The 27,500-nt window shown below is 43.1% G+C and overlaps 1 protein-coding gene across 1 annotated transcript in view; it reads right to left on the bottom strand.

Moving 5' to 3' along the window:
• Window positions 1-14,715: 14,715 nt before the first annotated feature.
• Window positions 14,716-27,500, bottom strand: part of HS1BP3 (HCLS1 binding protein 3) — a 51,652-nt gene continuing 38,867 nt past the window's right edge. The window contains exons 5-7 of the mRNA XM_086623500.1: window positions 26,528-26,679; window positions 25,891-26,026; window positions 14,716-15,469 (exon numbers count right to left, since the gene is read on the bottom strand). Of these exons, the coding sequence (XP_086479626.1) occupies window positions 15,241-15,469; window positions 25,891-26,026; window positions 26,528-26,679 (517 nt within the window). The 3' untranslated portion in view covers window positions 14,716-15,240. The remainder of the gene's footprint in view (window positions 15,470-25,890; window positions 26,027-26,527; window positions 26,680-27,500) is intronic.

Here is a 27,500-nt window from a genome sequence, read left to right on the forward strand (position 1 = left end):
TATGCCTGAAATATTTATCACCCAGGCTCTCCAAAATACACCATTAATTCAACAGATTGCAGGAAAGCAAAAAGGTATTTTTCTCCTCAGGTGTCCCCCCCTTGTGGGTTTTAAAACATTCTTCACTTTGGGTTTGAAAGGAACTTGGAATGGATATGAACTCTGCAGACGAGGAAGGCGAAAACCCTCTGCGAAGATTTTCCCACCTTCATGATGCGCAAGTCATCCACGGACGTCATGCCACAGCCGCAGTCTGCCACTAGATGCTGTAAATATTTAATGGCTTCACAGCCAGAGAATGTACTCTTTTTTTTCCCCACTGATAGAGGTCTCAGAGCCCTGTGCTCTTCTGCGCAGGGAGGCAGCTCCTCACACGAGCGGTCAGTCCCAAGGAGACAACACTTGGCTTGTGTCCCTCCCAGATGCCACGGCACGGCATAGCTGAGGTCTGGAGCAGGGAAGAAAATTACTCTCAGTTTTAACACCCAGAAATGAAACTTTATTGAAACAGAATTGAAACAGGGCAGTGTCTTTCTGAATAACTTCTGGTTTTCAAAATTTTTTTTTTTTTTTTTTAAAAAGCTGCCACAATTGTTCACATATCTCATTCCTGGCTTTTGGTACAAATTTAAAATTAGATTATAATTCTATAGTTTTAGGGGAAAAGTGATACTCCAAATGGAAACCGACTTCCATTGTTTCTGGTCAGTGCTTTCTTTTATGGTTTTGGCAAGGAGGTTTTTTTGTCTGTTAGAGATTTTGCTTTTCTGTGGTGTTTGAACCTGACACGTTTTCTGAAACCTTCAGATTTCCTTACGAATAGATCCATGACCCCAACACTTCCAGCTACTGGTCACCCAGGATTAACGTGTATGAAGCAATTTTTAAAAGAGTTAAAGAGTCCTTGTGAAAATGCACTTTTGCCCCCAGGCGAGCACACAGCACAGACCCACAGGAGATGGCCCATCATGGCTTGAGAGGAGACAATTCCCACCTGGGACAAACCACCATCTTTCCACTTCCCCTGCATCAACTGACATGAACCTCCTTTGTGTATCTCCTGCCAGGATGTTTTTTGGCCGGCTGGTCTGCTAACAAATGGCCCAAAGCACATGCGCAGGAACAAGCCCAGAACTATGCTTGTGGCACAGCTCCAGTCGATGGGTCCCAGCCTGGAATAGCCTCTTGGCAGCTGGTGGGCCACAGCAGCTGCCTCCTCTGCTTACAGCTCAGGGAAGACCCAGCATAACTTTTGGGGAGAAAGTCTCCTTGGGCAGGATCCATTTCACCTGAGTTTAGATGCCTACAGTCTGCAGCTGAGTGAGTTGGCCAGAGTCCCTTTTAGAGAAAAACAGGTACTTGCAGAGGGTATTTCATCTCACCCCAGGTTAGATGAAGGTCAGATGAAGCAGCCTGGAAACACCAGCTGCTCTCATTGACTAAAAAGATGTTCTCAGCTGCCAGCTCTGAGATAGGAAACACCACTCAAAGTTTGTTTGGTTCCTTCGCCTAAACATGGATGTCAAACATCTGCTTGGTCTAAAGTCTTTCTTGTAGGTCCTCCCAGCTCCAGGTCGATCACTTGCTAGCCCTTTGGAGCTAGACATTGGTGGCCAAGAGATGTCCTTGCAGGAAAAGTCTTGCTCAGTCTCCTTCTCCGCTGGGCTTATGGAGGAGAGATGTTGTGTCCATGGGCTGACTGCAGATGGGCACTGTCAGGAGAGATCACGTTTACAGGAAAATTTACAGAATTGCCCACAATATTTTAGTACCAGCAGTATTGTCATGGTTTGAAGTGGGGGGGGGAGGTCCGGGTGGCAGAAGCTGCCCATCAGCCCGGACTCCCATCCCCCTCGGTGCTTGAGCCAATCGATGCCTCTGCGAATTGCCCTATTTACGTCGGACAAAGGAACCGGAAAGGTGTGCCTTTGCCCAGGAGCAAGGAGAAGGGAGGGGGGCACGGCCCCCGCCCCCTGCCGGGCCGGTGCCCGCCCCGTCGAGGATGGCGGCGGCGGAGCCGCTTGGGGAACTTGGGGAGAGGCCCACTCCCGGGGCGCCCACCAGGCCGAGTTCACCCAGAAAGGACTGAAATCTAAGAGAAACGGCCACACAGATAAGAGGTCAGTGAAGATGGAACAGAACAACGTGTGCCGCGGCTGAGTCCCCCTTGCCAGCAGCCCCTTGTAGCCAGTCCTCGGTGGAGCAAGCAGAGACCCACTCGCAGCCCGTGGAGGAACCATGTCGAGAAGAGATGCCAGAGCCTGAGCACGGCACGCATCTAGAGTCCGTGGGATGACCCCCGCCGATGGGGAGGTGTTTCATTAAAGGAGATGCCTGAGCCTGAGACTGTTGTGAATCGTGGGCACAGGTCGAGGGCATTTACGCATTTTGCATTTGCGCATCTAAGTCTGTACGGAGATGCATTTAAGGTCGATATGACGACCCACACCGGAGCGCAGTTAAAGTCTGTATGATGACCCACGCCAGAGCGAGTGGCTACAGCTCCTTAAAAGCCCAGGACTGGTAAAGCCCGCACTTGGGGCAATCCGATGGGGTAAGGATTTGCCTCCTAGCCGGCAGGATTCACGCTTTTGCCGTGAGTAGGGGATCCACTGGAGCAAGGGACAATGGTGTAAGGACTCCTTTTCCTTTAAGGGAAGCGGCAGTAACAACTTGGAATGAACTGACCTGCACTCCCCCATTCCCTGCCCCCCTGCGCCGCTGGGGGGAGGAGGTAGAGCCTGGAAGAGAAGGCAAAGGGGGGGAGTGGTGTTGATTTTAAGACCTGGCCTTGTTTTCTTGTTATCCTCTCAAGTAACCGTTTTTGTTTGCTTTTCTCTTTGTAGGTAGCTGTTAAAAAATAGTTTTGCTTTAAGAAAACAGCCTCTTGCCCGAGACCGTGGTTGGTGGGTGCTCCTCTGTTCCTGTCGATCCTCAGCTCTTTTATTACATTTTTCTCCTCTCCATTTTACTGGAGTGGGAGAGCTGCGTGGGGTTTAGTTGCCGGATCGGCCTAACCTACAACAAATATATACATTACTTTCTTTTTTTTCCTTTACTTTTTTCCTTTTATCATACAGATAAATTTGGAAAGGTTTAGGCTTTATTTGTCTGCTTCTAATTAATAAGGCAAAAGGCACAACTCTGACATCCAATTCAAGTGATTTCTACACCGATACCCAAACCCTTCTTTCAAGACACGGGACTAAAAAGCCTTGTCATCCATACAGTTTTAAGAAAAAATTATATGGACTAAAAGAAGAACTTCCTACGACTTCTTCATCCAAAGACCGCTAAAGTATTGGAGGTGAAGCTTTCTTAGTATCCTGACTGGAGCCAAATAATGGAGCATGTGAAATGTCATCCTGAACAACTAAAATCTGGCAAAGTTTAAGGATCTAGAACTGGTGTCCTATAAAGGAAATGGCTAGATGTATTTATCTGCAGCAGGAATAACTCACTACTTAATACTAATAAAGATTATGTTCCTATTGGCTTAACCAGGTGCCAAATTGGATTATTGTCTCATTTGCAACACGATCAATAAGGAAGGAATAACAGGAAGCCTCCAATGATTAGAAACAACCCAGACCCCAACAAACTATGCTGCTATTCATACTCCCAGATCTCACTTCTCACTCCCCTGTAAGCCCCCTGCCCTGCACACCCACTCAACAAGGTGCAGCGGTGGCAGAAAGCCCCATCGCCACCCGCCTGCGGTGGCCTGAACACCTCTGTGTTAAATCACTGACCTCGTTTTCTCTCCTTGTAAAGTGCACAGTCATGCTCCGACTTAACTGCTCGTTAGTCAGCATTTCATCACTCTTTAGGTATTTTTCATAACTGTGTTTCTAAGAATCAAGCCTGCTGTCAGGACATTGCTTTCAGGCTGCAACAAGAGAACATCCAGCTCTGCCTCCACGGGGGCTGATACCATTTCCATTTCAGGCATGGTTACACCCATGCCCATGCTGACGGGGCAGCAGCATTTTCCTGTTTTGTTCAGAAAGCAGCCCTGGTTCTGGCTTCTGCGAAACCTCAAAAAAAAAAAAAAAAAAAAAAAAGGCCTTTTCTATTTTTCTGTCCGGTACCTATTATTTTTAGGAAACCATAAAGGCTATATCCTGGTGCTTAATCCTGGGGAAGGCCATGCAGATGGCTTTCTAGTTTTTATGCCTCTGAAGGCATCTGTGGTTTTTGCTGTGATAAGTTGATTATGATTTTGAAAAAAGTTTCCCTTTAAAAAGTTCTATCTTACAACGTTCTGACACAAATCCAGTAAATTCTTTATTCACACTGATTCTCAGTAGTCTAGAGTGACTGAACGGTGACTAGTTCGGGGATGGGAGACTGGATGTGGAAGAAAAAGGTGGCTTTTAAAGGAATTCGCAGTTTGGGCCTATGTTGTTGATATAATAATGAAAACAGTTAAGCTTCTCCTTTTTTATTTTTAAGGGCAATTCATTTCCTTCTCATATTTTATTGGAAAAAAAAAAGGAGGAAACCCAGATTCTCACATCCTTAGTACTGGGAAAACTCATTAGCAATCCTAACAAAACTGTTTTTTCTCACACACATTGTTAGACATTTTAAAATTAAACAGGAATTCATGAGGAAAAGAAAATAAAACTTGTATTAACAAAATAGAATAGAATCATAGAATGGTTTGGGTTGGAAGGGACCTTAAAGACTATCTAGTTCCAATGCCCCTGCCATGGGCAGAGACAACTTCCACTAGATCAGATTGCTCAAAGCCTCATCCAACCTGGCCTTGAACACTTCCAGGGATCCACACGCAATTATCCAGGCAACATGTTCCAGTGTTTCACTACCCTCATTGTAAAAAAATGTCTTCCTTATCTCTAATCTAAATGTACCCTCTTTCAGTTTAAATGTATTGCCCCTTCTCCTATCACTACACGCCCTTGTGAAAAGTCCCTCTGCAGCTTTCCTGCAGGCCCCCTTTAAGTACTGGAAGGCTGCTGTAAGATCACCTCGGAGCCTTCTCTTCTCCAGGATGAACAGCCCCAACTCTCTCAGCCTGTCTTCATAGGAGAGGTTGAGAGAGTTAGGATATCCTGTCCAGTTGTTAGTTTTCCCTCCCTTTCATCTGTTGCAATGTCACCAGTTCACAAGCTGTTCAGCAGTCAAAGCATCTTCCTGAATTTCTAAGAAAACAGAGAAAAGACAGGCAAAAATTTTTCAAAGGGAAAATATTTCAGGTCATCCATATGCATATCGCGATAAAGCAAAAACAAACCAGAAAATCCCTTAACACACACGATTGCTTTGATTGTATTTTTAGTTTAGCCTTGAGGTTCATGGCCAGGATAGGAGACCAGACAACTCTTTTGCTGGCTCTGCTACAGACTCCCTGTTTAACTGTGGGAAGATTAATAAGCCTCTTTTTTTCCCATGTTCTCATATGTACTATATACTTACATATTATCAGACAGAGAGAAGCACAGAGCCTATAAATGACTTCAAAGTCTTAAATCCCAGTCTCTACTGAAGTGTTTAAAATAACTGAATATTGTTTTCATGAAATGGCTATTATTAAAATGGCTGCAGGAAAAGGAAAGGGAGGCAGCAGGTCTCTGGCAGTTGTGCACAGGTGAATACCCTGAGCTGGGGGCACGGTGCTGTGCTCACTTTGTCACTCTTGTCCAGCACATTTTGAAGTGTCCCTGCTGAACAGCAAGGTGAGACAGCAGACAACATTGATATCTGCTGTCCTAGCATCTCTTACGGGTCTCTGATGCTGCCCTGTGTGGATCTCTGGTAGAATTAAATGGAATTTGTTATTCAAACATTGCTCTAGGGAAACAGTTTTATCTTTTTTTTCCAATAAATTCCCCATTTTTCTCTTTCTTTTCTCATTGTATGGCTAAGTCAAAAATCTCCCATGATTTTCTTTCACAAAACTGATAAATCTGCAGGTCAAGTGGGAAAAAGCATCACAGAAACATAGAATGGTTTGGGTTGAAAGGGACCTTAAAGATCATCTAGTTCCAACCTCCCCGTCACAGGCAGGGACACCTTCCACTACACCAGGATGCTCAAGAAAGAGAGAAAAAAAAAGAAAAAGAAAAAGAAACAATCCAGAAAAAAATCCCAACAAGAGAAATGGCTCAGAAAAGCTGTGGTAAATGCAGACATTACAGATTTCATCCACAGTAATTACTGGATGAGCCACTGCAGGTCAGTACCTTGAAGGGGAAGGCAGTCGATCTGGTAATTACTGCATTAAAAGGAAATGGGTCAGCTCACGACTACTCTGCAGAACGAAGCCGTCATGCACAGACTTGCAAATATGGGAAAACTGGAGCTGGCAAATCTAGCAAGTGCAACACAGTCCGGAATAGCCGGGTTGCTTGTCAGCCATAGCCAAGAGTACTCCCTGGGGCACAGCCACCCCACCACCTGCCACCCCACCAGCCTGGTGCCAGCCTGGAAACGGGAGGAATCAACATTATTTCATAGTGACATCCAGTCACTATTTTTTGAGCCAGGCTTGGGACAGACAGTCTCCTGTCTTGTTGCTTAAGGAAATTCTCATTTCTTCAGATTTTTTTCTGGTACACTGTCTAAAGTATTCACCCAGGAAGGCAGTAATGTGTTCCTTTCGCCTTTCTCAGCCTCAGGGACTTTTGAACCTCCCTCTCCCATTGCTGCAGCAAATGAGAAGCAAGGCAGTGCCAAAATCGTGCTTTACCTTCCCTGCTGGAACTAGAAAGAAGTAGGATTCCTGGGAGAAGAAACAGACATTTGATAGTCAGTAATAAGGACATCTCCTTGGGAGCAGGAGATGTGGGGGTTTGTTGTCTCCCCTTGCCACTCCCACACAATACGACATTGTTCCCTTAGTTCAGCCGATGTTTGCTTAATGCAGAACTCGTTACCAGCCTAGAGAGCAGAGACTAAGCTGTTTTATTAAGGGTACCTGACTGGGTATTGTCCAGCATCCACAGACCAGGGGACACCTGAACCTCCCTGTGATTTTGCCCTTTCCTCCCTTTGATCCCTCAGTATGATCCCTTACTGCAAAGGTGGAAAAAAACAGGCTGAGGTCATCTGGATTTTGGGCTCAGTTTACCACCAAACATGCACTGAGGATATCAGCAAGTGCGGCAGCACAACAGGAGAGGATCTGCAAAGCGAAACAGCTGGTGGTGAGTACCCACTGCCCACATGTACACAGCCAGGGGAAGTCATTTCTACTTCTACTTGAATCCCATTTGCTCCATGGCAGCTCTGTGATGGGAACCCACATATGTATGGTTAAGCGGAGCCGATCAGGAGATTTGCTATGAAGGTGCCCTCTTGAGCTGAACTAAACCACTGATGAAGACAGCCCCAGATTTCTTTTTCATTTCTCATGAAAAAGCTGGATTTTCCACATCATTCCATGTAGAATCAGGTTTTCTTTTTAGGGAAGACATTACAACTATAATTAGCCAGCAGTTCTGCACACAAAAAATTCCTTTCAGGGACTGCACACAAGATTAAATATGTAAGCTATTAAAGGTCAAGACACAGGAAGGCACAAGCAAGAAAACAAATCATAGTAGCCTGCAGATTTGATTGCATAAGGTGTGGGGGGGAAACCACTGGGTAGCTGTGATTCTTAGTATTCAAGGTAAAGAAATTATTATTTTCATTCACAGTAAGAACTTGTTAACATACCCAGACATTATCAAACTGAACCATAAGCTCTATAAACTCCTCTGAGGTGAAATTAGTGGCCTTAAATCATTATTACCAATGAAATAATCTGAAAAGTTTGCAATCATTAGCACAAATTCCCTGGACGAACTTAAAAAGCACAGAGAAATGAGCAGAAAAGTAAGAAAAGTGCTCAGTAAATACCACAGGAATTTTGTAATTTTATTTTGTTTGCTTTTATGTTCATTTGAAAAAACATAGTGATCAGCTCTTCAAAGAACCATTAAATGAGTTGTTCGTTTCAGCTCTACAGCCCTGATTTTTCAAGGGAAGTGAGGGGCTCTGGAGCTCTGTGTATAAATCAGGCAGATGCATTCTTTCATTCTGTCCTGTCTCTCCCATTTTCAGTGATGCTCTCCGAGTCGATCAGGCTTGAACAGTGGTGTCACATCCTATTCCTTTACCTCCTCTCCCAAGCATCAGCATCACCAGGCTTCTAATGACCTGCATGGGATTTTGACAGATTAGATTGACTGTACGACTCTCCCAGCAGGCGCAGGAAGCAACCCTTCGGTGACATAAATGGCATGGAAACATTGCCTTTGGCAGAAAATCACTAAATCGCATTTGAAGAGTATTTAATGAGTTCAAGGAGAGGCTGGTTTGCATTTTTTGATCAAAAACCAACACCATCATGGTTTTCATACATTGTCCTGATTTGAGTGGGTGACCGAAACTCCCACATCAAGATGCCACGAGAATCACAACGCTTCCCCATGGCTTTATCAGCTCCAGACCTCCAAATCTGATACTGTGATTCCTATGTACTCGATAATAAAAACGATATACCTGAGGGTAACAAAGCATGGTGGCTGTTAATGCAGCAGAGGCCAGTGGGCTGTTATGTCTTTTTGTGTTTGGTTCCTAAGCACTTCATTGAAAAAGAGCATGACATAACATTGGATGGTCTATTTAGGAGTTATTTCACTGAAATTTGTTGGATGTTGTGATGATGTCATTTGTTACCTAGTTACCCTTGGCAAATCTCTTTACATTTGACTTTGTAGGCAAATCATAGTATCTACTGATCTTACCATTGAGGGTGGGATCTAGAGGAGCATTCAAGAATGGTTGAGATCTTCCTCTGATATCACAAAGACTTTTACTGCACACTGCAAATATAACATGTATATGACAAAAGTGGCTTTATGTATTACAAATCAAAATTTCCACTAACTTCAGGAATCTCTCCTGAGCAAACAGGAGAAATGGCTTTGTTGTTCTAAGGCCAGTGGATGGATCTCATTGAGGGTGCCGGGAAGCAGGATGATAAAGCACCAAGGATATTCTGCTCTTTCAGTCACTAAATCCTCACTATGTGATTCATTCAGTGTGAGTTTGAGATTAGCCCAGGATAGTATTCTTCACAACAGACAAATATAGACAACTACAGAGAAACACAAAAATATTTGCCTGTTGAATATTCTCCTCTTTTCCAGCAACTTGTAGCTCAAGGACTTCCCAATCTCTAAGCAACATCCTTAATAACCCTTGATAAATTTCTTTTCCATGAGTCTAACCAGTGTCTCCTTGAACCCATATAAATTTTTAGCATCCATAACATCCTGGTATGAATAAAACTTAGTCTCTAAATATCTATGACTAATCAATCCTTTAAGCAGCTTCATTGACTCTGAACTCCCACAGCAGCACTTAATTTGACTATTAATTTAATTTACCATCATCATCTTTCACTGCTAGCATTTTTACTCAAGAGCAGTGTACCCTACAGATGGTTTTAGAATCACAGAATCACAGAATGGTTTGGATTGGAAGGGACCTTAAAGATCATCTAGTTCCAAAGCCCCTGACAGGGGAAGGAACATGGTCAACTAGATCTGGTTGCTCAAAGCCTCATCCAACCTGGCCTTGAACACCTCCAGGGATGGGGCATCCACAACTTCTCTGGGCAACCTGTTCCAGTGTATCATCACCCTCAGAGTGAAGAATTTCTTCCTTAGATCTGATCAAAATCTACTCTCTTTCAGCTTAAAGCCATTGCCCCATGTCCTATCACTACATGCCCTTGTCAAAAGTCCCCTCTCCAGCTTTCTTGTAGGTCCCCTTTAGGTACTGGAAAGCTGCTAGAAGGTGTCCCCATAGCCTTCTCTTCTCCAGGCTGAACAGCCCCAACTCTCTCAGCCTGTCTTCATAGGAGAGGCGCTCCAGCCCTCAGATTATCTTTGGGGTCCTTCTTTGGATCTCCCCCAAGAGCTCCATGTCCTTCTTGTGTTGGGGACCCCAGAGCTGAACACAGTACTGCAGGTGCGGTTTCACGAGAGCAGAGTAGAGGGGCAGAATCAACTCCCTCGACCTGCTGGTCACGTGTCTTTTGATACAGCCCAGGATACAGTTGGCTTTCTGGGCTGCCAGCGCACATTGCTGGCTCATGTTGAGCTTCTCATCCACCAGCACTCCCAAGTCCTTTTCCTCAAGACTGCTCTCAACCCATTCTCCGCCCAGCCTATACTTGTGCTTGGGATTGCCCCAATCCACGTGCAGGACCTTTCACTTGGCCTTGTTGAACTTCATTAGGTTCTCACAGGCCCACCTCTCCAGCCTGTCAAGGTCCCTCTGGATGGCATCCCTTCTCTCCAGCATGTCGACCACACCACACAGCTTGGTGTCGTCAGCAAACTTGCTGAGGGTGCACTCGATCCCACTGTTCATGTCACCACATCAAGCTGTTGACCACAACCATCCAGCCAATTCCTTATCCACTGAGTGGTCCATCTATCACATTCATGTCTCTCCAATTTAAAGACAACGATGTCATGCGAGACAGTGTCAAACGCTTTGCACAAGTCCAGGTAGATGATGTCAGTTGCTCTTTCCTTATCCACCAACGCCGTAACCCCATCGTAGTAACCCTGTTCCCTAGTAACACAGGCAGATGATTTCCCTTCACTTGAGTTCTTCACTAGGTTCAATGTGTGACATTAAATACCAGAAGTAGTATGTGGAAGGCTATAGAGGAAGATCAGTGTTATGGTGAGGGCTGAAATAATTGGATCAGAAAGGTTTAAAGATGAATCAGGGAAGGAATGGGTGCAATACAGAAAGCAACTGAGTGACTTCATTCAGTCCCATTGTTGCTGTTGAGACGCACAGCAAGAACATAGATAAAACCCACAGTAAATCCCCCCACTCTCTTCTTGACTTACAGAGGTTTAAACTGCCACAAAAGTGTGATCACATCGATCGATAAGAAACGCGGTTGATGCACACACACACACAAAGATTCAAGAATCGTTAGTGACATTAGTGACAGTCACATTTTTAAGTGAACTATCAGTGCTTTCAAGTACTCTGTATTAAATCTAACGACCACAGGGGCTGGCCATTCACAGTCTCCTTTCATTAGCTAATGCCTTAGTGCTTCGTGAGTCTGCTGGATTTTCATGACCTTAAACGACAGGCTAACTTGTGTATTCTGCTTTAGCAAGCTCAGTTTCTTTGCAGAAGCTAACTGGGCAAAGATTAGCAGAAATTATCAGTTTCAATTAATATATTTTTTTAGATCCAACCCAAATTGTCACTGACAGAACTAGGCCTTAAACACTATGTGGGAATTAGCTTCCCTAAAAATTTACAACGTAACAGACGTGAGAAGATGACCCACAGGTCATCTGTGGAATTCCCAGCTTGGTGAAATCAGTACTTTAACTGTGATACAAAGTATATAGCGTTAGTTGCTAATTAGTGCTGCACCACATAGCAAGCAGAAGGTTATGCGAAACAAGGAGCAGCTTCTAAGGCAATAGAGATACCTATTATGAGTTCTAATCACTAAAGAAAACATCTTTTGTAAGGGCTTAAATATAACTCTCTTGCTTTTCAAATCTTCTGATGAGCTAGCTATTACTAGTGTCAAAAGGTGATGCCTGTCAGCCAAGAACTACATTAGAGTCCATAATTGAATTCCAAGGATTGTCAAGAGCAGGCTAATAAAGTAGCTGCTACTAGAAGTGATGTATGAAGAGAAAAAACAAAGTTCTGGTCTGGCAGGATGCAAAGTATGTTGTGTGGTTTCCCTGTGTCATTTCAAATAATATGTTCAATTTTTCTGGGCTACATTTGTCTGACATTCTTCTCTTGTATAATAATGATTCATTATACATAATTTATTCAAGGACTGTAACTCACCTCTAAGTGCCTATAAATATTACTGCAGCTAGACATTTGCATTGTAAAACAAATGCATAACATTGGGATTTATGAAGGATCCCTTTACCTTAGTTCCTTGACAGGAAAGAGAGATTTTTTCTGAAGCAAAACATTGACCTTAAAATCATCTTAAAAATCTAGCACAGGAAACAATTAACAGCTCTTCCTTCCCTGTGTTATGTAGGTAATCTGACAATTTTAGGGAGGGCGGGGGGGGCAAACTATTCCTTGGCGGTTCAAAATGGATACAGCTATACTGTTGTTACATCAGTATTACTGGGAATGTTCCCATGGTTATGATGGTAGCGCCCTCCCACAGCTTTGCAAAAGCATGAGCCGTTTGTGAGTGGAGTTCCTAGAGGTGGTGGAAGGCGGACAGATGACATTGCTACGAGGAAGGGTGAAAGAAAAACGTAGTTCCAGCTGGAACAAAGGCTGCACATTGCGTCACTGCACCAAGTGGTGTTAATGAAAGGGTGTGGGATGCTGGCATCCTTTATTGCCCCTGGTGAATTGTCACATGGATGCGTAGCAATTCTTCTAAAAACAGGGGATAAATCGGTGCAAGATGACAGCATTCGTCTAGGGCACAGCAAGTTGTGAGCTGGTACCGTAGTGATGTCCTGACCCGTCTTGCTGCCACCCTCACTGGGAAGAGTTGTTCAGTCTAGAAAGGAGAACTAAAAGAATATTCTTCGTTCTCTTTCTGTTGTGATGGGAATTAGAAATAATTAGCTGAAGTTGCAGGAAGGAACAGTTATGCCGAACAGTAGGAAAACATTCCTAATAGGATGGCAAAGAATTGTAAAGGCACACCCACAGAGGTTATGACATCTCCAGTGGTGCTCTCCAGCCAGTCAAGCTTTTAAGGACAGGTTAGAAAAATGTCTGTGAGAGAAAACACAGGCATAACAACTGTCAGTGCAAGAATAATTCAGTGCCCATGCTCTGGTATCTCTCCAGCCTGTGTTCAGCCTCCATGTCCTGCTCTGGCATCTGCCTACTCTTCCAGCTGCAACCTCACATCAGTAACACCTTGTCCTGGCCTGTAAGATCTGCCAGCAGCAGGACTCAGGCCAGATGTTCCTGCTTAGGGAGGATGGTGGACAAACTGGTCTTCCTAGGCCCCTTTTATGATTTCTCTAATTTACTGCAAGAAATCTTAGTCCTTTTCTTTTGCTGATCCCCCACTAAGGGTGAAGACCTCCACTCAGTCCACTGATCATTAAATCCATGGCTCTTAACACGGTAGTTGTAGCAGTGTCCAGCCAAGTGCTGGGCTGTAGGCCAAAAATCCAGAAACCCAAGCAGTTTCCCCCAGTAGTGCTGAATGAAGTGGAGATCAAGGTTCCCCAACCCTCAGTTAAATATCCAGTGGTTGTTTGTGACACCACGACGCCTGTCCTGAATTCATTTCTCCTGCCTGCTATTCTCTGCCTGCTTTCTGGCAAGTCATTTATTTTCTCCCGGTGCTTTTGTTCCCCTTTTGCAGGATGGGATAAAAAAGTTTCCTAATTGCACCAGGACAGTGTGAGAACAGACGGGATCAGGTACCACCTTTGCCCATGTGCAGTTTTACCTTTAGCTGCGAAGGAAATATGAATGCAGCTATATTCTTGTTTTCATACTTATTTACATAGGCTTTTCGCTGAGCGTGCACTTTGACAACATTTAATGCTCCTCACGTTTTAAATGGAATCCATCCTTTTAACTCTGATTCGCTGCTGCTGTACAACCTAAAGAACAACAATAACAGTAACACCTGCAGGTTAGCAAAATGTTTTATTATACTGAAACATACTGTACATAGAGAGCCAATGGTTACATTTTATCTGTCCCATCAAACCAAAACAGCTTTAATCATCGAATCATAGAATGGTTTGGGTCTGAAGGGACTTCCAAAAGTCATCTATTCTAAGCCCCCTGCAATGATATTTTCCATTGGCTTAAAAAGGAAATACTAAGAGAGATAATTTCATTATTAAAAAAATATATATAATGTTTTCTATTTATTTCGTGCTATATTAGAAAGGCAAATTTGGAGATAGCGATATGGCTTAAATATATTAGTATTTTCCCTCTGGGGAGCTTATCTTCACATCTGGATAGAACACACGTGGAATGAGTTCAGGAATCTCGTTCTACATGACAGCAGGTATCAACCTACATTAAATGCAAATTTAGCACGTTCAACCAGCGTGCCTGAGATGAGGAAGAAGACGGGTAGTCTGCGATGCCTGTTCTACTGTGTTTTTCTTTTCCTGCATATTAAAATTTCTCCAGTCTATATTCTTCCTACTTTTTTCCTCTGGATAATCCCAGATTTGACCTCCCTTGTTTTAACCATTGCCATCGTAATGAACAGAGCACTGTTTTATCAAAAAACTCATTTTAGCTTAGTGGAATTAATCACTATGGCTTCTTTAAATTCTGGGAGAAGGGGAGAAAGAGAGAGTAACTTCAGAGAGCAATTCAGAGCTCCTCTATTAGGACACCTTCACTGAATCACCTCCTGGAGAAATCTCCTTCTCTCCACTAACTACAGTGGAAGTCCAGGAAGGCTTAGCTGGAAAAAATTAGCCCTTGGGAATCTTGAGTAGTTTCACAAGAGTCCTACAGCATCCAAACCTCCTACACACCACAACCTCTGCGTGTGTCTGGAGCTACACTTGTAGCCATCTTCAGTCATTTGTTATTCTTCCCAGGAGGCAGAGATGCATCTAGTGTTTGCAGTCCTACAAGTTGGCATTTGCGCAACAAGAAAGCCAGCAGATTGTCAGGCTTAGCTGGGATTTCAGTATTCCTCTGAACGACAGTGGAACTGTTACCTATACTTAGCAGTTTCTGGTTATAAGTTACTGAAATTTCAGTCAGGGAGGAAAAGGCTGCTACAAAAATGCACAGGATAAAAGGAAAATGACCTTTTCAGTGAGCTGAAATACACTGTCTAAAATGAGAGGAACAGCACCCTGTCCTGCCTCAGACCATTTGCTGGACACTGTTCACACTTGTCACGTGCATAACATGCTTACCATTTTCAACTATGACTAAACTGGCCAAAACTGTACTATGTTCATACTAAAATAGTAGTAGACAATCTGTAGTGCTATGTCCTTGTCCACATTCCCTGTAAACCCCTGGATATCTAAGGCAGCAGTGAACCACAGCTGCACTGTTTTGAAAACATCATGTTGAGCCTGTGCTAGTCAAACTTGCTGCTGTCTATACGATGGTGTACAAATGAGCACTGCGACTGTAAAGAGATCGGGCCAATTCTTGCTACTGACACTTGAGCTCACTGGGAGTCTGGGCCAAGAAGGCATCATTATGTTCTAAAAATATGTGTGTTCAAAAAAGACTTGTATCTTCATTGTTGATAGATTCATTTTCCTGGATATACTGGAGAATGTCCACTTCGTTCATTGTCTGAATCCTGTTTTCCTTTGGCCTTGCCAGTGGAGATGCATTAGTGTTCCTGGGGGCAACTGCTGGCTTCTGAGGCAATGGTGGTTTTGGTGGTACCTTAGGTTTTGGTTTGGAGGTTACTTTCAAGAGGTTCTCTAAATCATCTTCAACTCTGAAATGAGAAGAAAACATCAGGAACATTTTCAGAATTTCTGAACTGCTTTTTTGTTTGCAAGGAAATGCACTCTTGCAAAATAGAACTTTCTGCAGGAAAGGATCAACTTTGATGAATTTCTCTTTTAGGAAGAGCTTCCCCTAAAAGTTTCAATGTTACCAAAATAAGAACTGTCTTTTTATAATGTGATTTTTCAGTTCACCATGCAAGTTAACAAATTCTACATCGCATTTTCAAATGTTTAAATTACAAGAAATTTGCAATTATGAAAATAAAAAGAAATTGATTTTAGTTTAGGAAAAAAAAATGCTTTTGACTTGTGACAGGATGACCTGCTTCCTCAAGAGTCCAGAAATTTTCATGGAACAACAAAATTTTTCACATTCAGCTCTGCTTCCTCTTCATCCCCATCACCCAAGGCTGACATTGAGCATCCCTCATGCTTAATCATGAGAAACTGGAAAATCTAATGGCTTTAAAAATATTATATTCACATTTACTTCCATGAAACTGAAGGAGTTTTGCAATCTGTGAATGTATACTCTTTATTAGGTGGCTATTTGACTAGGAAAACATCTGAAACAGTTAAGTTTGTTTTCTACCTGGATTGCTTGACCTTATCAAAAGACACAGCATGCTGTGTGTGCCCAACTCCGTTCCCATCAAAGTTGTTATAAGATTTTGAGAGAGCCTTTTTAACGGATAGTCTTGCAACTCCAAGAAGCCTTTGGAAAGTGATTACGTCAAGGAAAGGGAAAGAACGCTGTGACACATTGTATCTCTAAAAGATATAGTAGAGATGGCAAAGTTAAAGTTAGCATAGCTGGAGAAGTCTTTACAGGCCACAGTAATTTCTGCTCTGAATCAAAACAGCCTCTTGTTTTGGTGCTCTGAGCACAATGGTAAAAAAAAATACCCACAAGGAGTAAACAGTTGTTAATTTCCCAAAGGCTTGATTGATAAACACTTGTTTAAGCAGTCAAAACCCAACCAGCAATCCATGCAGATCATCAGTTGTGTAATGACCAGCTACAAAAGCGAAGCCCCTGATAAAATGCATACCTCACATACGTTTACAAAATACACAACTTCCAGTAGGCTCCACCCCTAACTGTAGCACACAAAATCAAGAACGCTAAAGCATCAGAAGTGCAAGCGAAAAACTTTTACACCGGGAACCAGGAGCCACAGACCAAGAGGAACAGCAGGTTTGTAATATGTGGGTATGTCCTTGCCAAACCCCAGCTCCAGTGTGACACACTTACTCTACGACAACCGTATTGACTTAGGCAGTGAAATGATTTAACTGTTTAATTGTTTACAAGCACTGACAGAAGAACTGTTTTTATCAAACTTCATTATCAACTGAATCAGCCCATTAGGCTGTAACAGTGCCGGCAGTGAAACTCCCTCAGCCTCAGCCTGACAGGGTAGCTACACATTAACTAGGAGATGAAATTAAGGTGCAGGAGTTATTCCGAAGGGACTGGAATTTTCTTCAGTGCTAAAATTCCCTTCAAATTGTTTCACTTAGTTCTCTCTTAGAGGACTTGCGAGGATAAGAAAGTCTGGTCAAGTGATTCTCAAGCAAGAAGGAGTTGGCAGCACATGTGCAGCCCATCCTCTCCCTCTGTCTCTGATAGAGCACTATATCAAGAGATGGCACGGTCCCTCCATCCAGGAGGATGGGCTGGATGCTCTCTGTTGGTCATAGCACCCATAACCATCTCCAGGACAACAGCTGTTTCTCTCCAGGAGAATTCTCTGAAGCTCCTCATTTGAGCCCCTAGTGACTGGAAGGGGTTTGTTGGAGCAGCTCCCCAGCAGCTCCACTCACTGCAACAAGACATCATACAGGGAGTTTAAGGAAGGTGCCTTTTTAGTTTCTTCTTCTACAAGCCCTCTAAGCAGGCAGTCCCTGGAGCATGCATGAGTCTCACCTCATTTCGTGTCAGGTATTTTTCGGTCCTTCCACTCATTTGCCTTTTGTAACTCGTATCTTCCTCACTGCCAGACAATGAGGCCGTTGCGGGGGGGTTACCCAGACCCCTGCGAAGCCACTGGCATAACTTCTGTTGACTAAATGGGACCATGATTTCTCCCTTTCTCTCTTTGTTCACCAGTAGCCTTAGGAGAGATACTGTAAATGCCTCTACCACATGGCAGAACAATTGGTGGGGCCTTCTGCAGACAGTTAAAGTAGGCAGTCAAAGCAAAGCTTCCATAATTTGGGAAGCAACTGATTAGAATAACCGGCCAGGACCATTGGGAACACAATCAACAGAAGAGCTCCAGCACCCTCAGCTAAATATCTCACTATTATTAAGAAAAATTGCATGATTTCAAGGGTTTCATTTTTATGTTCCCCCTTATTAAAAGCTGTGAGGAACTTATGACTGCATTGTCCAGGCTGAAACAAACTACACTCGCCGTGAACTGGCCATAAGGTGAACAATTATTAGCCTGAATTTTCTGCTGTATAGATGGGCAGAACCCTTTAAGATAAAGCTGTTCTTGAAGTTAGATCTTTTTGTCATTCCCACAGGGATTCTAAAAATGATCAGTTTTAACCAAGGCTAATCTTGTTAAATCAACTGCCTGAACACTGATGCCTAATACTAGGAAATACCTAGACAGACCAACTGATGGACAGAGCAAAGCCACTGCCTCAGAGCTCTGCAACTTCAACTCTACCTTATGGACTTTGTATTCCAGCAGGCAGCTCCTGCTGTCACCTCAAATTTCATGGCCTAAGTAATTCTGGAGATTATATTCTCTTTTATTTAGATAACTAAGATTTCTGATGTCTTTTAGTTCCGTGATTCCCTGGGGATGTCATATCCCACCTAACTTACAAAACACCTTGTCAGTGTATTTCTTCCTCCTGAATTCCTCATCTGCATAGAATAAGTTAATTTAATTTAAGCCCAGGTATTTTTCCTTGCTGCAGACTCTGATATTACAAGAGATATCACACCTGGGATCACATTGCCAAGACATGTTCTTGTTCTCTTTGCTGTGTAATAAACAAAACGTGTTAGGGCTGGTATTTCTGAAGCGTGGCTTTCTTTAGCTGATCTGATGCCTTCTTTCTTGGCATAAGCAAATACTGAATGAACCAGTGTCCATGTCACAAAGTTTTGGTCATAAATAACAGAAACCATAATAACCAGATGAACCATACATACAGATCATATGGACGAAACATGATTTTGAACTAGGTGTACTGCCCAGAAGGGGCAGCAGTAAATATAGTTCATTAACCTGATTAGATAGTACAGCTTTCTGAATTCTCTACTCCTGTGTGGCTCTATATTAATTTCTGTGCTAATCACAGCAACAAAACCACTCAGTACAGTAATAAAATACCCCCAAAAGATGCAGTCCAGTAGGTTGTGAGGGTTTTTTGGGGCGAAGGAGTTGGGTTGGTAGTGTGCTTTTAGGCCAAAAATTCTGCAGGAGATGATTTTTCAAAGTCTGGAAGCTGATCACGTAAATCTTTTTTTTTTGTTGTTCTGGGTTTTTTAAAGACCTTGGTTAGACAGAAGTCCTTTACAGAGAAACACAGCAGACAATACGTCGTCTTTGTCTCAAAACCTGCTTTTCAGTGTGCAGTGATAGGCAAACTGTTTGATCCACTGCCATTTGATCATGTGAGACACAAGTGTCTTTGGAAAACTAAAGAGGTAAAAGTCAAAACGCCTCAGGCAGAGATAGAAACAAAGACTTCTATTTCTTGAGAAGCAAATGAATTGTTACAGTGCATAACTACCACCATATTTAACTCCAGGCCAGGAGCATGAAGAAAAAAAAAATCAAGCAACTATCTGAAATAACAAGGAGATTAAAGGAAGAACCTTTCCACCCCCATCCCCCATCTTTTTTATAGACAATCAGGCACAGAATCCATGCAATTAATCATTCTCTAATTAGTCTCTTTCTTTTTCTGTAATGGAAAAGCAGCACCACATTGTTTAAAATTCCTGCCATACTGTTGTGCTGATTCACAGACTCTATTGGTGGAAAATCTTTTCATTTCCAGACACAGAAAGCAACCAAAACCCTTACTGAAGAAAGGCTGTCACAAAGCCCTATGATATGACTGCCAGCATGTGGAGTTCAAGAGAGTGAACGAGTTCTGACTTGGAGACAGATGCAGCTGCCATCAGAATATCAACATTTTATATGTCACTTCTCTGAACTCTGTCCTATCTATCTGGAAAAGATCTTTGGGACAGGGTGGACTATGTGCATGTACAGCATCTAGCATGATGGGGACAGTGACCTCTGCTTGCTGGGAATGCTCTCATGAGGAGAATCAGTAACGAAAACAAGAGACAGAGACTCCCATAATTTGCTAAAGTATCCAAAAGGATCATACTTGAAGTTAGGTTATGCAACTCACAGCAGTTCTTGCAGAATAGACTTTCATCTTTTCCTATCTTATTATCAGTGTCTTTATTTTGTCTGGTGTTAATTCCAAGTATGAGAGATACTTCAGTGAAGCCTTGGGGATAGGTATAATATCACATATACGGCTTGGGAAAAGACTTGTGCCCAAAAATAGGCAGGAGGCTTTGAAGCATCTGTTGACCATCACTTCTGGTCAGTAGAGACAGTGTGATGTCTAACAAGGCCCATGGAAATTATGCAGGATGGAGTTAACCACAGGAGTGCAAAACACAGGGGACTGTGTAGGAGGTATCTCCCCTCCTGCTCCTGCTTTCCCAGCAGGTCTAGGAACAGATTAGCCCTCCTCCAAAAAATATCCAGACACAACTTGGAACTTGCGAGGGTCAGGGACCATTCCCAGCAGGCAACTGTGTACAGTCATCTTGCTCTGGAGCTGGAGAGAGTCTGATAGCATGGATATAGCCCGGTGGTGCTGTCTGGCCAAGGGCCAGAGAATAGACTCATTAGTACAGGTAAGTCTTACATGCATATGCCCACAAGAAGACTTCAGGAAAACAGCCTACTGGTTACATCACTCATCCAGGAAATGAGACAATTCAATTTTTACAATTCAGGCTTCCCTAGCCTGAAAAAATCCAAACCTTACTCTCCTGCTTCTTTAGAAAGTTCATCAACCACCAGGCAAAGACATAGTTTGGGCAAGGGAGAGCAGGCGGCTTCCACCCCAGTCAAAGATGGCTGGCAAAAATGCATGTAACCTGGGGCAACATGGTTGAAATCTGGTGACTCTCAAGCCTAGCAAAAGCATCTCTTGCTAGACTAGGAGAGACTACGACTCTGGGTCACCTCTCCGCATTATTCTATACAACTCATAGATGTTGCTAGGGGTAGGGCAAGAACTGATGGTTCCCATCTGGCAAAAGCCTTTCTATTCTGTTGGTGGACTTTACTTTGTAGCTCTTCCAGTATTTGTAAGTAGCATCCCTATACATCACAGGAAAAATAAAAAGAACAATATAAATGCTTGAAAATCATCATGGAAAGTGCTCTTGGGCAGCAAGAAAACCCATCAAGAACTGGTAAAGAAAAGAACAGCTATTTATTCGTTTACTGAAAGCTATTGTGGCCTGGTTCTTTGCCCACAGTCAGGTCACAACAAGCAAGGGAAACTGCCCTAGAGTGGTCAGGAAATTTCTGACTCAGTCGTTGCAACCTCCTCTACCACCTGCCCATCACCCAAACTCTGCCCAAAGGATCTAGATTTAAACTCTCTGGAGTTTCTCAAAGCTCTTCTCCCATCCATAGTGCTGCTCTCATCTCCTCAGGACAGCAAGAAAGCTCTTCTCATCAGGTGTTGCTGGAGGTGGTGTCCTAGATAACTCTTGGCTAGTCCGAATATACAAGTGTTGCACTCGAATTCAGCAGCTGCTAATGGCCTGACAAATGAAAAAAATAGAAAAGTTTTTGCTTCAAGCGTGTCAACAGTTCCTTGGCAAACCTGAAGCTAACAAATTTGCTCAAGAAGCTGTATGCACTGAATAGTGTTTATAAATGGCCATTGTTAGGATGCAGTTTCACAAACAGCTTCCATCTCTACCAATGTAATGCTCCTGAAAGGGTCATCACTTGCATCACTGATGGCACAGCTCGCAGCTGCAAATACAGATCAACCTGTAAAATTCATCTGTGAAGGGCACAAGCAGGATGATGCAGCTGTAGCACAGAGGTAAGAGCTGGACTGTCCCTTTCCGCACCAGCAGTCTTAGATCAGCGTAAGCCTAAGAAAAAATACACCAGCGCTACGACCATCACAGGGCAGCAGAACTGGTATTCGGCTGCTGACGCTTTTCTCAAGCCCTGGAAAAAGACAAACATCATGCTGACAGCTGCTCCCTTCCAGTTTAACTCCCTATTAATTATCAAAGGTGAAGCTAATTAAATCTCTCCTAAAAGGCTGCTCAGACAACTGCGATAACTATTTCAGGCTAGGATGTGTGATAGTTTATGTAATTCTGTGGGCCCACAGAGCTGCTGCAACGTTCACAGGATCAATTCTAGCACTGGTTTTCCACAAAATCCTGATCCATCACACCAGAGAGGCACAATTTAGATTAATGAGGCAGAAGAGGTCGACCACAGTCCTGCTACATGAAACCTTAATTTGCTCATCTGTGGCCACTGGGTGGACAGAGATGAGAAGATGAGACAGCATGAGAATTCACGATGGGAGAGTCTGCAGGATACTGATTTCTGCAGAAGTTGACTTCTGTCTCTAGCTTAAATGGAAATCAGACCTGAAGAGAAGCTTTGAGAACAGAGGTAAATGGCTGAATGATGCATCCAGAAGGAATCTTTATATGGTATGATGTGAGCCAGGAAAACGACAGGAGAAAAGAGAAGCCTGGTCCTAAGTCCATTCCCAAAGATAATTCTTTTAACATCTGGGAAAGGGTTGGTCAGCTACCCTTTCATCTCACTGCAGCTGGTCACCTTGCACCTTGGAAGAGTCAAAAGCAATGGGATCCAGGATTTCGGGGAAAAGCACGGGTTCCTTCGTATCTATGTGGTGAAAAGATAAGCCAAAAAGATTTGGTTACCTTTCCTTCCTTTTCACAAAGCACATCCCATGAAAGAAGAGTATCACACGCTCTTTTTTTCCTGAAGGCAATACGATGAGACTTGACCTTGCTGGTTCCTACCACAGCAATTTATCTCTTTTCCACAAGTTCTGGAAGGACATGCAAGTACAGTGCTCTACAGGCATCTCACTGAGGCAGATCTAGTGGTAGGAAAGAGTGCCTGCATCTACAACATCAGTGGTTAGAGAGAGGTACCTCGCCTAGTTTCTTTATCATCATCACTTAATATTTGTTGGTAGGCCTAGAAATTAATAACCAGTAAAAGCCTGGACAATGGACAGGAAGTGAGAAGATATTTGTTTGAAGAGACATGGGTATTTTGCCACTAAACCAAATCTTTCATTATACTTACAAAGCACCCAGTTCTTCTCAGAGCTCAGCACTTGTTAATGTAGATGATTCTATTTAAAATAGTAATTCTCATTTCATTTGAGCAGGTTTCCACAGAGAGCATAGTCTTCAGTTTGCAATGAGAACATTTATCATATTCTCTTCTCCCTCATGTTGTGACAAGCACAGCCCACGCACATTTTGCAGACTCATTTGTCTCCATAACCATCTCTTCCTCTAGAGTTACAAGTCACTGCTGGGGATTCACTGCTGTGCTGACAGTGCTGTGGTGCTACTGCTGCTACAACCACTCAGGTACCATAAAGATCATGAAGGACTTGGTTGCTCCTGTGTTCTGCTCTAAACATCATCTTATTCCCATCTCCCCTTTGGAAGAAGAAGGTTCTGCCTTCTTCTGCCTTAGGCAGTGCTTTCCTATCTCTTCCCATGATTCACTGGAAAGTACATTTTCCAGTAAGTCAGACACTTCTTGGATCTATCACATGCAGACCATGTGGTACATGCAAATGCACACTAGATAAGTCAAGAGCTACCACATCTGCATGATTCAGCTAATCCATCTGTGCCCAGTGAACATGTCTTGGTTTCTGGACCTACCACAGACCTGCTGGTGCATCATAGCTGAGGCCAGTCTTAGGTCTTGACAAAATATGTCTAGGTAAATTTTCTGTATAGTATAACACTGTATGTCCAGTGGACCAAGATGTCTGCCAGTTTTCCTCCAGTAGCTTACCCAGCTCTAGCGTGCTAAAGGAATGGGCTGTCACAGCTCCCACTTTGATCTGAGGGCTGGGGAGAGATTTCTTCAGTCCCTTTTGGGAGGGGAGAGGGATTGTTGACATCTACAGGGCAAGTGCAAGATTTATTCTCAGGCCTCAAAAGATGCTCAAGCCTCCATGCCAAAGAGATTGCAAGGTTCAACTCACGTTGAAGATTTCTTCTCACCACAGAGGGTCATTGCATGGCAAAGAGACCATGGCACTGCCCTGCAAGAACATGTAACACCAGTCTGGTGGCAAGGGAAGGTGGGAGATGTCTCTACATTAGACCTGACAGTCCTGTTAAGGCTTCCAGCTAAGGAGAAAATTAAGTGCACTGTTTGTTACCTCTTTAGAAAGTTCAGCTACAGCATTTCAGATGAATGCAAAGAATTTACATATAGGTGAGGTGAAACACTGTACTAGGTTAAAACAGCACGGTCTCTACTCTTCCCCCCTTTCACAGCTTCTCCTTTACTCCTAGTCGCCTTGCAATTCAGTTCACCAGCTCCCTATGATGTGCAGATAACACTGTGAACTAGGTTTACTAGGGGGATTTCAGAGCGTGTTAGGCACTTGAACAGGTCAACAGATTCTGACCTATCTGCCTATACCTTCTGCACAGCCAGGAGTTGCCTCTGGATTCCCACAGCAACTTTCCCATTGGACCGCTGGCATGATTTTCTGCCTCATTATGTGTATTCATTTCCAGTTGGATCTTGATGACCTGTCAACTACTGAAACCACTGGGACAATTCAAGAACAAATGAAAACTACTGGAATTTAAAAGAAATTGAATCTTTTCCCATGAGTTTCCATTACCATCTGAGTGTGCTACTAACACTGACGACCCCAAACTCATCTAAAAGCATGGTCTCGGAGCAGATTTCAGAGACCCTTCTCTGCCACAGAGGAAGAGAAAACATATAATCTAAAGGACAGTAACAGGACAGATGGAGAAGCTCTCTCCACTAGTGGATAATAACGCAAGGACTGCATTGAAACAGGCACTTCTCTTCTAGCCATATGAACAATCTGGATCAAGCACTATATGCTGTGATTGCTAGCAGAGAAGAAAGCAAACACAAAAATATTGCAAGCACATACGTGTTTGCTCCCAATATACCACAGCACTAAATCAGGTTGTGTCCTGTCTCATCAGCTTCTATAAACATCAGGTGGGCCATCAGGATGTAATGTGAGATGGCACTCAACCCAATTTAACCTCTGTTTAAATTAAGTTAGGTATTACTGCTGGGATAGCTAGCACTTTTGCATGCGTAGAAAGCAACAGCTGCAAAACTACCTGCTTTAGGAGAGCTTTGAAACCACAGACAGATTCTCTCTCCTGGGTTTAGTACATGCTGCAGAAATTAAACATACTAACAGGAGATGGCTGGCAAGAATTAGCACTGGAAGCAGGTTGGCCTCATCATTCAGATGCCAGCCTGAGATCCAGAAGGCATGAATTTGACTCTTTACTGCACCACGGGTTCCCTGGTGATGCTGGTCTCTCTGGGCATTGGCTCTCTGCTTGATTTCTTGAGCATTATCAGTGCAGGTAAACTAGCCTTCTGGGAGAGATGTCAGGAACAGAACACATTAAGTGATGATATGTTCCAGCACCACACTAACAAGGGGGCAGGTAAGTCTAAGAACAAGTACATTATTCCTTCCTGTAACTGTGAGCTCCAGCCCTCCTTTCCATTAGATTAAAAATTAAATTCAAGGTGATTATTGAGAGTCCTTTAAAGCTGTGGAGGCGTGCACAGGATTCCTCCTGAAGTGGGTATGGAGGTCTGTGAGCCACCAGCAGAAAATCATTCCTCTTGTGGCAAGACGCAAGAGCCCCTGATTTCAGGTCACTGAAGCTGAAATCCGCTTTGTTTCTGGGCTTTGTTTCTCACTTTTCACAATGGAGGTCAGTTCTCACCCCTTGTGGATTGTTTGCAGAAAACAGAAGTGTCATGTTGGAAAACAGGGACTAGACGGCATGCCTTGGGCCTTCAAGACACCTCCTTTGGAGTCACAGAATAACACCTTGCACCCTACCTTTCTCAAAGGGTCTTCTTGATTTCCTTTTTAATGTGTTTAATTTCCAAGCTCCATGACTTACCTTACTTTTTACTTGTAAGTACAAGTATTGATTCACAGCATTCAAAACATTTAAGCTTTGCCCTCAAATATGTATCTCTTTTGAGGTCTCAATAATTCCTCAGATCACCTTCATCCTACAACACAGATTTGAGATATGTACCTCAGCAGTTCTTCAGTGTCCTCCTCAGCACCTGTGTTCAGCACATACCCTCCGCTCTTGCAGGCAGCTGGCAGCAGTAGTGAGTCACCCAATCTGACAACCCCTCCAAGGTCTGGATCTTCAAATAATTTCAGATCTAGAAAGCAGAACCAGAAAGCACTGTAGTTAAATCATGCTACCTAACACAACACCTGCATTAACACTAGCTAGTAAATCTGGCTAGAGGGCTGAAAAAAAAGATCATATAGACAATTCTTTTTTTACAAAGACTTTCAGTTCACAAAGTGCAGTGATACTCTGTACTCTCAGGACCTGGTAAATCTGCTTTATTCTTGCACTCAAAAGTAGGTCACATCACTCTTGTTAGTGTGGTATGAGTGACTGTGGGACAGCCAGCTCCCACAGACCTGCAATATCCAAGCCCAGAATGTCAACAGTGAACAGCTAGGGAAACTACAGGTCTTATTTATTCTTTCTGAGTGATTCTAGATGATTCTGCCCCAGCTGAAGATTCGCTTTAACATTCCTGAGTTGTCATTTAGCCTGTATACTCTGTATCAATACATTTTAAAAGTTCAGTTTTACACGTTTTAGATTAAAAAAAAAAAGTGTATATACAAATATAGAATAGATTTACTCTCTTTCATCTTCTTCCTGGGATCAATTGATGAGAAATCTTCTTCTGGGCCAAAGAGTCCTTCATCTGCATCTATTTCCTCCTCAAAAATGGTTAATTTGGGCTTCTCTTCCTTGGTTGCAGGAACAGATGCCTTCTTTGTTTTTTTAGTTCTAAAAACACAAGAGACAAGAAAGTCAGCTGCAATTCTTCATTTAACAAGAAAGATTTATGGCTAGAAAGTCTCATAAGCTAAAAATAGATGGAGGCTGGTAAAGGATTAGAGAAAGGTACATAGGCATCTTTTAGCTGCTGGCAGGAACAAGATATTGAGCTGGAGCGACTCTTGGTCTGACATACTCTACTTGTACTCATGTTTTTGTTCTTAAGAACTATCTAGGAACCCAACAGAAACTTGAAGCGCAGGGCTAACAATGCTGTACTGTGCAAACTATCACCGGATCTCGTTCGTTTTAAGCAGTCTTACTCCTCCCACACAGAAAGCTTAAAATAAGAAAGAAGAGCAGTTCCAGCAACGCTGTCAGAGACAGACAGAAAAGGGATGGCTTGAAAAACAAAGTGCAGGTTGGACCATTGCACTGATCCCTTTGGACTGCTTTTAAAAAATCTCTTTGGCTCCATCTCCTTGCCAGTGCCTGCTGCTGTTTTTGACTGCTGCATGCTCCTTTCATAAAGGTGTTAGACACTCCCTGCATCCTCCCCAGAGAAGACATGATATGAAGACTACACTGTCTTTAAGCTGAAGCAAACAGGGACTGGAAGATACTTGGTTAGACAGACTGCTATTTGCAGAATTTACAAATGTCATTCAGTACTTTCTCGAACCAAGGACAGGATTAACTTACTCTAAATTTAGTCTTCTAAAAATTTGACAGTGAGACAAAGTTAATTTTTAGGCTTCTTCTCAACTCAGTGGAAAGAGACAGACATCTCCATAGGACAATTAATCTCATCTATTTTGAACACTGATATT

This window comes from Tauraco erythrolophus, chromosome 2 (genome assembly GCF_009769465.1).
Source record: "Tauraco erythrolophus isolate bTauEry1 chromosome 2, bTauEry1.pri, whole genome shotgun sequence".
Classification (NCBI taxonomy): Eukaryota; Metazoa; Chordata; class Aves; order Musophagiformes; family Musophagidae; genus Tauraco; species Tauraco erythrolophus.